Raw genomic sequence first — 14,825 nt, 5'->3', positions numbered from 1 at the left:
AGAGGAGGGGGGGTGGGGTTTGGGGAGGGATGTTGCTTAGAAGACGAGCTGCAGAAATAGTCAAGGGCAGGGCCTGAGAAGGAAATGTGTGGCAAAGGTAGGAAAAGGTAGATTGTGAACAGGTATCTTAGGGCATATGTACATGCACCAGGTGGTATGGGCGAAGGTACTGGAAAGATTGAGAGATGGGAACTTGGGTGTGAACAAGGAGCCACAGAACTGAAAGATGGACCAGGTCTAGATTTGTCTTATGATCAAGCTGAAGAGTTTAGAACTTAGTCTTCGGAATGAGACTACACAGGGTGTATTCCTTAGGAATGCTCTAGCTGTGTAGAACAGAAAGTGAGGCTAGTAGAGGCTTGCTCAGTTTCCTCTCCTTTTGAGCAAATGTAATCAAGGGAGGTCTGAGTTAGTCCAGCAAGCTAGTGACTTGCCATGGCTCCAAGACCTAGTCTCACCCAGTCTTGGTCACTTAGCTTTTGGTTCCCCTGCCTAATAATTTTAAATAGAAAGTTGACAACTAGAAGTTATTGAATCTTCATTATAATCAGGAAAGAAAAAAAAAAAGAGCAGTTGGGTAGTGCCCCCTTTTGACTGACCTTCATATAGAATTAAAGCTTTCCCAGAACTCTCAGAACTCTCTCTTGTGTCTTACTGGCTAAGTAAGCACATGGGCAACCTCAACTGTAGCACAGGAGGCTGGGAAAATAAACTCAGTAATAGTAAACATAATAAGTATTATTTATTTATTATTATTTATTTATTTTGTCATACTAAGGATTAAACATGGGGGTGTAATATGAGACAAGTGTCTGCAACTGAATCCCTAAGTCCTGTTCTTGTCACCTGAAAACAGACCTCACTAAGTTGCCTACTTATTGTGTTGCCTAGGCTAGCCTCAAAATTGAGATTTTTTTTCTGCCTCTAGCAGATCTCATAAATTTTATGAGACTTAAATGTATTAGGTTGAAGGTTATAAGGAATGATATGTATTTGTGTGGGTCAGATTTTTGACATAGACATAAGCAACTAAGGGAAGACAAAACTTATATGCACATACTATTTCAGAAGTTCGAGTACATAGGCCTTGACCCTTGCTTCTGAGTTGCTAGAGAAGCAGAACCTAGTGAAGGGAGTGGATATCAGAATATCAGAAGCATAACCTACTCCTCCCTAGACTTTGCCTCTTAAAAGTCTCAGGGTCTCCCAAATTAGTAGCATCAACTGGGAACCAAATGCTCAACACATGAACTTTTTTAATTCATCCACAAGATGTGTGGAGTTGTGTTATTACTAAGCATGAGCTGTTACCAAAAAAGAGAGGGGTTCCCTGAACACTAGAACCATGCAGTCCAGCATTAGCTGCCTGCTCATCTGAGTATCCTTAGGACTTTCTTCAACTAAAATGAGACGGTTGACAGAGTCATCTCAAGAGGCCTAATACAATATGAACCTTTCTTAGTTACTTTTCTACTGCTGTGAAGAAACACTATAACCATGACCAAGACAACTTAAAAAAGGAAGCATTTAATTGGGGGCTAACTTTCAGATTCAGAGGGTTAGCATGTGACCATCATGGGGCGTGGAGGATGGTAGCAAGCAGGCAAGCATGGTCCAGGAGCAATAGCTCAGACCTTATGTCTTACCTGCACGTTGGAGGCAGACACAGGGACAGAGACTGGGCCTGGTGTGAACTTTTGAAACTTCAGATCTCACCCCCAGTGATCTCCTCCAAGGCCACATCTAAAACTTCCCAAAACAGTTTCACCAGCCCGGGAGCCAAGCATTCAAACACACAGCTTATAGAGGCTATTCTCATTCTATCTACCACAGACTGTTTTATGAATTTGCTTTTGAGGAGCAGAGAAAACAGATGTTAACAGAAAAATTCCAAGAAAGGGAAGAGTTCAGTATCTAATAGGAGAACTTAAATCTTTCCCTTTTTTTTTTTGAGACTAATCAGGGTCAGTGTTTAACAGAATGATTCAAAAGTTCATTTTATAGTAATGATTTAATTTGCCATCATATAAAGCTGATTTTGTTTTATTACAAGGCATGAAAAGAAAACATAATGGTAGCCATTGAGTCACTTTATTTCAGTGAAACAGTCCTCGATGTTATTGTGAAACTGTCACACTGCTTACTCAGACCCCTGTTTGTGTCGGGGACTTCTCAGTCATCCTCTTGGTTTCTAGTTCCATAAGAATATGTTCATAGAAACATCCTTCTAAATCCATCTTGAGATGCAGACTTTGTTTGTTTAGGACTCAATCTTGCCCACATTCCCCAGTTACAGAACTCCTGGGAACAGGGCAGGTCAGTGCAGTCTGACTGACCCTCAGCACTTTGGTGGGCCTTCCTCCCCTTCTCTCCAGGGCAGATCCCTGCCTGAGGCAACAGGGACAACCCCAGACGCCCCCTCCAGAAGTGAAGCTTGATATGATGGGACAGCAGCCAGTGAGTTCCCAGCTACCTCGCATTGTGAAGTTGCTGTTACCTGCTGGGCACATAAGACCATCCAGCAAGTTAAAAGATAACTGTTTGTAAACTTACAACTTGAGAGCTGTTTGTTGGAAAGTCTTGGGTGTCTTGTTGGCTTTGTATGTCTTATGTCATGCCATTGTGATCCCTTACTCAGGCCATTTTGACTCTTAATTGCCTTGACTACTAAACTGCTAGCCAAATGAGGCTGATCTCTTCCTGAAAATCGGATCTAAGCCTAAAAAGATGTCATCTTGCATTGGCTGCCTTTACCTGCAGGACCTGTAAAGGCCTCAGGTATTAGGGTAACAGTCATCTTATTGCTGGGCTTTAAGGACACTTACTGTCCTGATCTGGCCAGCCTCTCAGCAGGATCCTCTACTGCTGCAAGGTATTTGATCACACCATGAACCCCAAGAGTGTGTTATTTACTGAAAATACCTGTTTCTAGTTGTAGTATGGCTCAGCCTTTAGCACACACCTTTAATCCCTCTGGAATACAGACATGCTCTTAGTACACACCTTTAATACAAAACAAGTTCATAGGCAAAGTTAGAAGGTAAAGTTATTTTGTAGAAGGAAGCACCCATGTTTGAAAGTGATGTCTAATTGAAGGGCAAACAAAAAAGTGATGAATCAGAGAAAGATTTGGCAAAATAGGATATGCCCAACTGTCAGGAGAAAAGAAAAGGGAAGCAACTTGAGGGACAGAGACAGAAAGAGAGGAGGAAACATTTTTACTGGGACAGTTGTGCAAAGAGAGAACAAGCTAGACACAGGTGAAGACGGACTGAGCCAATGATTAAGAGAGAAGCCAGATTGAATCAGTGAACTTGGAGAGGAGTTTGAGCCAGAACAGCTGGGTTGAACTGGCCAGGGAGAGATAAGAAGCAGAAAGACTGAGCTTATTCAGCAGTAAGTCTCAGAACCGGGAAAACATTCTAGGCCTACACGAGCTTGCACAGAAGCTAGAAGCTTCCAGGACTAGGCCTGGTTAGCAGACTAAGGCAGTAAACCTCAGAGATGATAATTACTTCAGATGAATAAAAGATACTTTTACCTCTAACCTGTCTGTCTCATTAAGAGTAACAAGTAGTAATCCCACCTTGTATATTGTGAAGAATCCTAACCAAGTTAGCGTAAGTGGATTACCTAGGATTGCCATCAAATAAGAGGCCAGAAAATAGTAGGGGTTATTCATTGTACATGATTGTTCTACAAATTAAAATCTCCAATATATTTTCAAGAAATATGTCTGCTGTTAAATGTGGACATATGTGGATATAGATTATGTGCCAGATGTAGATTATGATGATCGTGATGCATTGATTGAGATTCTTCTGCTCTCTGTGGTTACAGATGTGTGCATAAACTCACTCATCACAGAAGAACCCGACTCAGTCCCTTTGTTGACCATCTCCTAGAGTATAGATTTCTTAGGGACATGAATTTTTTAGTTCAGGTACATAAAAATATTTACTCTATAAAATGTGCAGCAGTTGCTTTCAAAGTCAGATTCCTACACGTGGGTTTGTTGAAAGCTCCTTCGCTGTTAACCGAAGATGGCCTTATCTCTCTTATATAACTGTATTCACAGCTTAAACCCCACAGTGCAGCAAGCACATTTTTCTGTGTAGAATTCTGGTCCTCTTTTCTTTGCCCTGCAAGGTCTAGTCTGAGTGTTATCTCTTCTGTGAAGACAGCGTAGTCTTGTCTGAGACAAGACAGCTTTCCTGACTCTTGGGCATATGCCTCAATGCGCTCCACAAACTCCCAACAGTAACACTACACACATATGAGCTTTCCAAAATAAATAGTTACTTTAGAATTTAATTTGTGTTAAGATTATACATAATGAATGATCCCTAGGTTGTCTGGCCTCTTACTATTATGTTGAACATTGTTATATCCCAGGCCTCCATTATACCAACTTGCTTAAGACTCTGCCTTAGCTAACCACTCACTACCCTGGCGCTCACTGCACTCTTTTCTTCCAGTCCCCAAGATTCTTAACACCCTGAGGAGCCTCTGTCCCAGGGACCTCTTAACCCAAGTGTAGGAGCAGACCTTTCTAGACAGTGGAGAGGGGCTCTTCTAGGCTCTTTACTCACATTTCCCAGGAGCTTTCCAGGCTGCAGGGCCTCACCACAGTAGATGATGCTTGCTGGCCCCAGCAGAAGAAATGATGCTCAGAATTTCAAATGAGCATTGAAAAAATACACTCTACAACTGTTTTTGCTTCTTCTTAGCCATGGAGTTTTATGTATTTTGAAATTTCAAATGATATTAAGGAAAAGTTCTCATGGATAAAAGCTGGTATTTTTGTTTTGAGACAAGTATTCTTCAAACAGCTAAGAGTAATTTAGTAGGTTCTGTGTAAATGCTTAGGAGCAACTTAGACCTTTTCACAAGTGTTTGATGTGTATTGCCCTACAGTACTGCAGAGACATTACCACTGTGTAATGTCCTCGAGAGAGAATATCAGATGGTAAAAGCCTATAATGAATCTTCTCTTAGTATAGAACACTAGGGATTCAGCAGTTTTGAGTATCGAACTGGTGTAGTTTTCAGCAGACGGGCTAGTGTCTTTACCAAGCCTCTACTGCTCAAGAATGTGTCACTGCAGAGTTAGGTGCGGTAGCCTGCCTGTAAAGGTGGCAGTAAGAAGGAACTGCACCTACGGACGCCTCAAAACAAGATCGCTCAGAGTCAGACCAGCAGGTACCTCTGGCTTTTGACTGCTTTCACCTCAGGAATTGCAGGGGCCACCTCATTAATTAAGCCAGTGATTATTTTTGAACATTTGATGCACTGCTTTTATGCACATTTGATGAATCTGTGTTCTGAGAATAAAATCGAAGAGAATATTTTAGAGTAGAGTGTCTGCTGTTTGTTTTATGTAACTCACCTTTCTAGGAACTTCCCATTGTGCTCCAGCACTGCTGTAGCAGAGGCCCACTGTCTCCATGCCGCACTTTCTGCTCAGGAGGGAGCCAGCTTGCCCATCTTCATAGGCGCTGAGTTTTACACTGGGAGTCAGCATGGATTAGTGCCTCAGGGACTCATTGAGAATGCTGTTTGATTTACAGGTAGAAACAAAATAGAGAGATATCATAAAGATTATTATACATGATCAAAAATATCATCATGAGAGTAAACACAAAGGAAAGGTTATGCTGGGCTTTCTGGACTTCTATTGTCAAAGCAAATACTCTAAATTTCTTTACCTTAGCCTCAAGGACACTCTTCAAAAGAGAGCAAAAGGCAGCAAAAATTTTGTTTCTACCTGTAAACCCATTTTACATTGATTTTTGTTTGTATTTTTTAATTAATCATGTATCCAACAACTTTTCTGAAAATGTTTTATCAGCTCAGGAATTGCCTTGGGGAAATTTTGGTTCACTTATGCATGCTATCATAGAACCTGCAAATAAAGTTAATTTTCCTTCCTCCTTTCTAATTCATAAAACTTTCATCCCCTTCAGTTTTATTGCTCTAGTTAATCTTTTAGATAGTACTTTTTTATATGAATATCTCCCATTTAATTTAATGATGCCTATAAGCTTGCTGTGTTTAGGTATGTCCCTTATATCCTTAGTTACTCCAAGAATTTTATCATAAACTGGGTTGGATAGTGTCAGAGAATTTTGATCATCAAATGAGATGATCACTTCTTTTATTTTCTTTACACTTTAAGCACATTATATTGAACCATCCCAGCATCTCTTTAATGAAGACTACCTCATTGATTATGGTGGGTGATGTTTTGATATATTTTCTACTTTATTTTATTTGGTATTTTATTTGGTATTTTTACATCTGTGGTTTTAAGTAAAATTATGCTGTAATTCTCTTTTTTTTGCTGAGTTTTTTTTTTTTTGAATGTGTATTTGAGTAACCATGGGCTCACAAAATAAATCAGCTAATGTTTCAAAAAAAAAAAAAAGAGAATGCTGTTTGAGCTGGTGCTGAGGATTGGAGGTGGCATGTTTTAAAGGGGGAAATAAAAATCATCATACTGTATATACCTGGTACCTGTGGAGACCAGAAGAGGGTGGCAGGTCCCCTGGAACTGGAGTTAGAAGTGGTTGTGAACATCTTTGTGGGTGCTGGGAGTGGAGCCCAGAGTAGCCTGTTAACTGCTGAGCCCTCTCTCCAGGCCCAACCTTGACCTTCTTAGTGCAGTGAACACTGTTTTGACCTTTTGGTTGTTGTTTGCCTGCTCTTTGTTTCCCCAATTTGTTTTCTGAGGGAGGTATTTTGATTTAGTGGGTTTTTTTTCCTTTTGTTTTTTGTTAATATATAGCCCAAGCTGGCTTAGAATTCACCATGTAGCCCAGACTGTTTTTTTTTTCTTTTTAACAGACTTAATTTATTTATGTCATATAAAAACCCTTATGTGGTAGCCACAGCTGGAGCCTGGGTCCTCTGAACAGAGACTCTGGTGTGGGTTTTCACAAGATGATCAGTGAATTCCTGGTAAGGAGACTTGGTAAACACAGACTCTTTCCAGAGGTCGAGGGTCAGGTAGCTGTAGGTCTTGGAGATGGCATCAAAGGTGGCCTTGGCAAAGTTGCCCAGGGTGGCAGTGCAGCCTCTGGCTGAAGTGTAGCAGTCATCTATACTGGCCATCATCAGGAGCTTCTTGGGCACAGCAGCAGAGACAATGCCAGTGCCTCTGCGTGCAGGGATGAGACGCACCAGCACAGAGCCACAGCGGCCTGTCACCTTGCATGGAACAGTGTAGGGCTTGCCAATCTTGTTCCCCCAGTAGCCTCTCCGCACAGGGACGATGGAAAGCTTGGCCAAGATGATGGCCCCTCGGATGGCAGTGGCAACCTCCTTGGAGCACTTAACACCAAGACCAGCATGACCATTGTAGTCCCCAATAGCGACCAATGCCTTGAACCTGGTCCGCTGGCCAGCCCCAGTCTGCTTCTGCACCGGCATGATTTTCAGAACCTCATCCTTTAGGGGTGCACCCAGGAAAAAGTCAATGATCTTAGACTCCTTAATGGGCAGGGAGAACAGGTAGATCTCCTCCAAGGACTTTATCTTCATGTCCTTAACCAGGCAGCCCAGCTTCGTGTCTGGGATCCACTCCTTGTCTTCAGCTTTATCTCCACGAGCCCCGTGGCCTCGACCATGAGTGCAGCCCCTAAGACTGCTGCCGAATCCTCCATGGAAGCTGCGTTGGCCTCCTAATACTGGGCCCCTGGGTCCCCCGGGACCTCCGCGCCCTCCTGCTGCACCAGCATCATCCACCATTTGGTGTTTTCCGGGCAAAGAAGTCCAGGCTGGTTTTATACCTCCTTCCTTACTCTCCTGCGTGTGGTGTGTAGGTGTGCACCCCTGTCCCTGGCCATGTATTTTATTCAGTTGTCAAAATATCTACCTAGACAAAGCTCTACCGTGCTTGATTAGGAAAGGTGACCCTAAAGAGTGACCTGGCTCAGGGAAGGTACTCACCTAAGACCTTTGTCACCTTTTGTCTTTCTTCCCTGGGAAAACATGAGTGCAATTGAATGCAAAGAGATACAACCCAGAACTCCTGTATGTGGTTTTCTTTTTGATAGATTATCTTTACAGTCTGCTTTTTGGGGTTATATTTCTACTGTGTTTATTTCTTATATGCAAGTGTACGCAGAAAAGGGAAAATAGGAGAAAGTGACAGGGTCAAGGGTTTGGTGTACATCCTGTGAGCATCCACTAGTCTGACAGTCTGGCTTAGGGGCACGATTATTTCCAGAATCATTGCTGCTTTGGTGTCACAGCAGTGCATGTGTTCTGAAATTTGAAGTGAATGTTGAAGGAGGACAGGAGACTTTTGTGTCTCAGAAAAAGCTGCGTGTCACAGGTGTCGTTACTTTATAGTCACACCTTTTGTACTGGAGAAGAAATTCAAATTTATAGTTACTAATAGACAGCTAAATAACTTGTAATTATTTAGCCTTACAGTTATTTAGTCTAAATAAAAAGAAATAGAAATTACATGCCTTTTCAAGATCTATTCTAAGATTTGAAAGTATACATTATTCTGATTGATGCATTCTCAAAGCTTTTAATTTGTAACATATTTTAAAGCTAGAAGCCAGTCTAAATATTTGATTCATTAAATTCTTGCTTTTTTTTTTTTTTAAAGACAGTAAGCAGATTGCAAGATAAGTTAGTCAAAAGAAAAGCTACCCTAACTCATGAAGCAAGTAGACACAGTGCATGTGGTCCGCTTGAAATGCTAAAGATGGAGAACAGGACCTTCTGTCTGACCAGACAGGCTTGCTAGTTCCTTTGTTTGTGTACATCTGTGGGCCAGCATTCATCTTTCACATTCACAGTTTCTTCATGTGTCAAGCAGAGGTGATCATTTCCTCAAAGAGCTGCTAAGAGCATTAAGTGCTTAACACCTACCACCTGCCTGGACCACTGCAGACACTGGCAAGCGACCACAGCATCCTGAGTCACATGTACATGACGGGGAAGGTGGACAGCCTACATTCTGCACAGAGCTCGGCTCACACTCCTAGTTTCTTTACTTTGTAAGGCAGTCAGGATGCTGTTTAGTAGAATGCAATGCCAGAACAGCAAGGACTGTCCTGCTTCCACGGTTCCAAATTAACAGGCTTTTCTGTTGCTTTTCCTTTGCATTTTGTATTCTCACACGTCTGAGTATTTCTCCTCACTCAGCTGAAATGGCTCTAAATTGCAGCCACATGTTCTCCTCTATCTTTGTGGTGAGGTCTGTTGCCAGCTCCAGTGGTCCAGTTACAGGGCCTGCAGAGTATACAAAAGATTGCCCCTCTACTGGGTTTATGTGACAGACTTAAAATGTGAAAGGAAGGCCATTAGACTTATGTCTGTGTACCATGGAGGATACTAACACGAAATCTGTTGAGTGGCAGAGGAGATTTATTCTGCCCATCTTACTTACTGCCCTTACTTACTGGTCTTGCCAGCATGTTACAACCGTGGGGGCCTTCTCCCTGTCCCCTGTGCCAGGCCATCTCTTCTGCTCAGCCCATCTTTTCTGCGTGTGGCACATGCTCATCTCAGAAGTTATTTAAGTGCTTATTTTAAATCTCTCCAGGGTGGTCTGGCCATTGGATCGTCCACATTCCTGCACACTCAGGTCTGGCAATGCAGCTGTTAGCCCTAACAGACATGACTGCTTCCCTCTCTGATAGTTACAAACTTCCTGACAGGAGTACCACATCCTGCTTCCTGCTATCTTTGTACCTGCTGGGCTGAGCATGTTACATGCCCACAGTCACAGTTTCAGGGCTGTTGGCTAAAGGAATACAGTGTTCATACCAGCATGAGCTCACGAAGAGATAGGCACACTAGTCTTCCTAGAGTTTTGTGTTCTCATGTAGACATACCCAAGATTCTTCTTGGAATTTGTAGGCAGGAAAGGGTTCTCAAGGGCAGGAGAGTCATAAATAAAGACTACTACTTAGATTTTAGTGTTCTTTGTATAACTCGAAAACATGCATGAAAACTAGCACCTTCCACCAACAGCATCAGGGTGGCTGTCATGGAGGAAAGACTTAGACTGTAGACTTCCGCCTGACTTAGGCTCACATTGTGCTTTCGTTGTTGTTCATGAGTCTAGAATGTTGAAGAAGCTTTATATTCATATTAAGAAATCTGACATTTATAATTTATTTCTTAGATTTTTGTCAAAAATTAATAAAATATGGGCTTTCATTTCATTATGTATAAATCTGTTTGCTGACCATAACAAAGTATTCCACATTGGTCAGTTTAAGCAGCAGAGATGCAGAAGAGGGAAGCAAGGATATCGAGGACTCAACTTTGTCCTGAAGCCTTTCTCCTTGCCTTATGGACAGCCGCCTTCTCCAGAGATCCCCACCTGGTCATTCCTCTGTATATCTGTGTCCTAATCCTCTCCCTTACAAGAAGACCAGTGTGAGCTAGAGAGCTAGCTCAACCATGGAAGGCTATGACTCATAGCCAACATCTCCAGGGTAGCAGGCATGTTGGATCACGACCTATTATCCCAATGATTCAAATCACCATTTTAAAGATCCATGTCCTAGAATTTAGAACTTTCTCTTGAGTTCTGTGAGAAACTATTTTGCTTATAGAGGTGTGAATTTAGGTACTGCATGCAGGTGGGAGTTTATTGCCTAAGGCTATGTAGAGTAGTATGGTGACAGCATATCTATCACACCATGTTTGTATGTTAGGCATACACGTTGCCACTAAGTGGCAGAGTTTGATAAGCTGTGAAAAGATCTATCTCATTCTCCTCTTAGGAGCTATACTGCTAAATTTATTGGTGAAAATGGAAAGTATAAATTAATAAGAAACAGGGGAGAGGTTAAATAAAATAGTAAATAGTTCTGAAACTAATCAGAAAAAGGCCTTCCAAGTATAGCAGCTGCCTATTTGTATAAAATTATGTTAAATTTAATCAGTCTACAAAAACGGTTTTCAAGCTAAAACTGTATATTCCATTCTTCAGATGAACAGGAAATGGAAGGATGTGGTTAAAGGTAAGAAGCTTGTCTAACAGATTTTACTTAGCCTCTCTGTTTTAAGAAGTCCCAGAAAGTCACATCAGTTGAGTGTGAACAACCATCTTTTGAGGAGCTGACTTCTAGGGATGTTAAACCGAAAACTCGGGAAGAGTCGTAGAAGACTAATGTCCTATTTCTTAAACTTAGGAGTCAGGAAGCAGTTTTTCATAATGTTTGCAGTTGTACCTACAACTACTTAAAGATCTCTCTTTTTCGTTCTCTCCCAATGTAGCTCATGTTTTTTGGAATATTTTTGTGCCTCGATGCCTTTCTGTATGTGTTCACCCTGCTTCCTTTAAGAGTCTTTCTGGCGCTATTCAGGCTCCTCACTCTGCCTTGCTATGGCTTAAGGTAAGTTTAGATCTTTGACAATTTTTAGTGTCTAAACAGTTTTATTACTTTTATAACTTGTAGAGTTTTTAGAATAAAGATGTGCATATAATTTCATTCATAGTTTTTAATGTATACACTGCTTATCTGTTCAATTTATATTATATAATATGCATTTTATATATACATTTTTTTCCAGAGAGGTTTGGAACCAAAACTCTGCTTTAACTGGTAAACTGACACTGTTGTGGAGGCCTGTGGCCGTGTAGAAGAGGAACAGGACTAGAAGTAGAAACTGACAGACCATGTTCTTAACCACCTATATGAGGGTTGTGAGGCCTCCTGGCTGGCTTCATATGGGAGAACTCCAGGTTCTGTTGGGCTTCTTCCTCCAGTTCACTTGTGTTAGTGGCCAATGAAGCCGTAGTTACAGACTTCTGGTTGGTGGCAGTAGATTAACTCTGTAATGGCATCATTCTGATAGAAAATATTAGTCAGCCCAAACGAACTTGGAGAGCTAGTGTATTGTAGTTAGTGTCTGCCTCCCCTACACTTGTTTCCTATCTGCAAAAGAAGACATTGAGAGCTTAGTATCTGTCCCCCAAAACCTGGATATATAAAAAGCATGTTAGTGGAGTGCATGACCAGAGCACTCCTTAATGCTGACCGAATGCCTGCCTACAGCACCGAGTAATACATACCCATTTCTTCTGTTCTACCAAAACAGAAAGACTGAATGTAGCACTTAATGTGCATTTGTCCTTTGGGTGAGCAGGAAGTTTGATTTTAGGGTTTTCTTTCTTGACAGTCATGTCAGCATGCCTCTGCTCTATGTGGTCACCCTTTAGAAATTACTACTTAGCTTTAGCATAGTAGTTTGAATTACAGTTCTAAAATATGTGGCATTTGTAAATATTTTTAAAACATTTCTTTTCAGTTTGAAAATTTAAAATGCTGAAATACACAATAATTTGTGAAACTCCATATAAATATAGTGAACATTCAGTAGAACATAACACTTGGAATTATAGTTTCATCAATGAAGTTGAGCTAAAAAATTACCAGTCCACATTCAAAACTGTAAGTTCTGTTTAAAAGACTAAAATCACAAAGATGTTTGTTTTGAAGTAGAAAATGAGCCATCTAAACTTAATAATAAGGAACACAGCCCTTTCAAATGAGCCTTAATCCATTTTGTTAAAAAAATGCTTCTAATTATAAATAAAAATAGTCAATAATATAATGATTAGGTTGTGAAAGGAATAAAAGTTCCAATTAGCAAGATTGCAGAGAATAAACAGTTGTAAGAATTCAGCCTACCTCAGTTATAAAAGCTATTATTTCAGCTCTAAAAGTTATTATTTGTGTCTGTAATCTTTCTCATCGTCCAGAATGATATGAATTGTGGCACATTAACCAGGTGGGGCGATCTTTTTAGGCATTTAAGCACCAACTTTAGGATCTGCTGAGTATTTCCTTTTACTTTGAGGAGGGTTTTTAAGAAGGCTTGTTCTCACTAGTCAGAGTTTTCAAAGACCTTGGTGGTGCTTTCCTACCAAAGAGGGCTCAGTGAGATGACAATCTTTTCAGAAGATGGGAGGGAATCTATGAAAGTGTTCTTGTGTGGCTACATAAAGAGGGTGAATACAGGGAAATTTGATTAATCCACTGCAACAGCCTGACATAATGTAACTAAGATCTTGCAGGGATTTTCATACATACTTTGTGAGCTAGCTTACTTTTTAGTTATTCCAGGATCAGCAGTGTTAAACAGGTTCATATTCTACCCATGGCATGTTCTGATCAGCTGTTGGCGCCTGGCTAAAGCATTAAAAGGGTTTATAACCTGGAAACTCTTCCTTCTGGACCAGATCCTTTCTGTGTGGTTAGTATATAGATGACATACACTGTGTTCTCAAGAGGCTCTTGAAGATGGAAGTCATCTTATTTGACGAAACACCTTGTTCTTCAGACATGTAATATTGCTTTATGCTCAGAGTCGTTTCTGTTTCTCTGTAACTTGGGGAAGCAGGACATATAAGCAGCATGTAGCATACCCTTTCCATTCTGAGTGTTAAGTATTGCAGAAAATAGGAATTCTTAAACCATCTACTGTAGTTTACTTCACATAAATGATTGAGCTAACATTTCTATAATAGTTTACATTTTTAGCTCAAAAAAAGGTGATTGCTTTAAAATTTTATTTTGAAGCATTTTCAGTCTAAATTATCTTCAGTGGCATTTAAAAAGTGCTTTTTATTTTCATGGTTTTATAGCTAAAAGGACTCTAGGGGGCAGCCTGTTATAAACAACTTATAATAATCTATCTGCAGTGTTGGTTAACTGAAGTTATATTTTATGCTGTCATTCATATTTATATGATAAATGAAACATGAGGATGCAGTTAAAATTGTACAGCCAAATTTCAACCATCTAGAATCCTCTGTATGACAGCAAGCAATATTACAGAAAATATGAAGTGCGGCTTTTAATGTTTTAGTACCTTCAGGGTTCTATATCTGAGTTAAGCAGTATGTTACTGTGAACCACAGTTATTTTCTCTCATGAACCATGAAAATAATGTCTCTGTGACTCTTTTTTTAAACATGGAACAGAAAATATAGTACCCTGTGAAAAATGACTGAACAAAAAATACTGTTAATATTATACCCAAGGTCATTCAGATATTTCTAGAATATCAAAAAACATTTTACTTTATGGAATTATTTAGAAATACCCAAATCCTGCTATCTTACAGCTTTCCTTCCATTGTTCTCTACTTCTGTTAAAGATTATTTGATTTGTTTTGCCTATAACTGCTTCATGTTCCATCTTTTTTCAAAAAGCAAAGGTGCTCTTTCCTTCAGTCTGACTTAAAATCTTCAAAGAAGTTAATTGTCAACTTTCTCCAGCCATTATCATTCTCATCTCTTCTGTTTCAATCTTTTGTCAATATGTACATATATACATATATTTCTAGGGTCATTTAAAAAAAAAGAGAGAGAAGAAAAGTGTATTTGTTAATTAAATCCTAACTTGGAAACAGTATTGCCTGACAGCAGGGTCAGAGTCAGCAGCAGCAGCAGGACAGTGCTGCCTTTGTCATCCTTGTGTGAGTGCTGCCGCCTCCTCCTCCTCCTCTTCCTCCTCCTCCTCCTCTTCCTCCTCCTCCTCTTCCTCCTCCTCCACCTGCCTGTCTCTTTGCTGCAGCATCTCTGGGAGGCATTTTAAAGCAAACCAAACTTTCTGCTTTGAAGCTATTGCTAGATCTTCTGCTATCTTGATGTGGTTTTGGCTTTGGTTTGAGATTTAAGTTGTGTTGCCACTGGTAACGATTGGGTGAACAGAGACGTTGTCGCCTTTCACAAAGGATAATAAGCAGGAAGATTTTGTAGCCTGTTCAGTAACTCAGTCCTCATCCTCACTGCCCAGTCCATAGACCATTTTGCCAATTTTGTTTTCTCTTCTTTTTTT

General features: G+C 40.5%; 1 protein-coding gene and 1 pseudogene across 2 annotated transcripts in view; one reads left to right on the top strand and one right to left on the bottom strand.

Moving 5' to 3' along the window:
- Positions 1 to 14,825, top strand: part of Tapt1 (transmembrane anterior posterior transformation 1) — a 51,704-nt gene that overhangs the window by 12,322 nt on the left and 24,557 nt on the right. Inside the window, exon 3 of the mRNA XM_031342149.1 lies at positions 11,254 to 11,372. Coding sequence (XP_031198009.1) covers positions 11,254 to 11,372 — 119 coding nt within the window. The remainder of the gene's footprint in view (positions 1 to 11,253; positions 11,373 to 14,825) is intronic.
- On the bottom strand, positions 6,861 to 7,764 carry LOC116070695 (annotated as a pseudogene). Its single transcript, XR_004110519.1, has one exon. The product of XR_004110519.1 is annotated as a 40S ribosomal protein S2 pseudogene (transcript).

This window comes from Mastomys coucha, unplaced genomic scaffold (assembly GCF_008632895.1).
Source record: "Mastomys coucha isolate ucsf_1 unplaced genomic scaffold, UCSF_Mcou_1 pScaffold22, whole genome shotgun sequence".
Lineage (NCBI taxonomy): Eukaryota > Metazoa > Chordata > Mammalia > Rodentia > Muridae > Mastomys > Mastomys coucha.
Note: the sequence above shows the minus strand (reverse complement) of the source record. Positions and strands in the feature narration are given on the sequence as shown.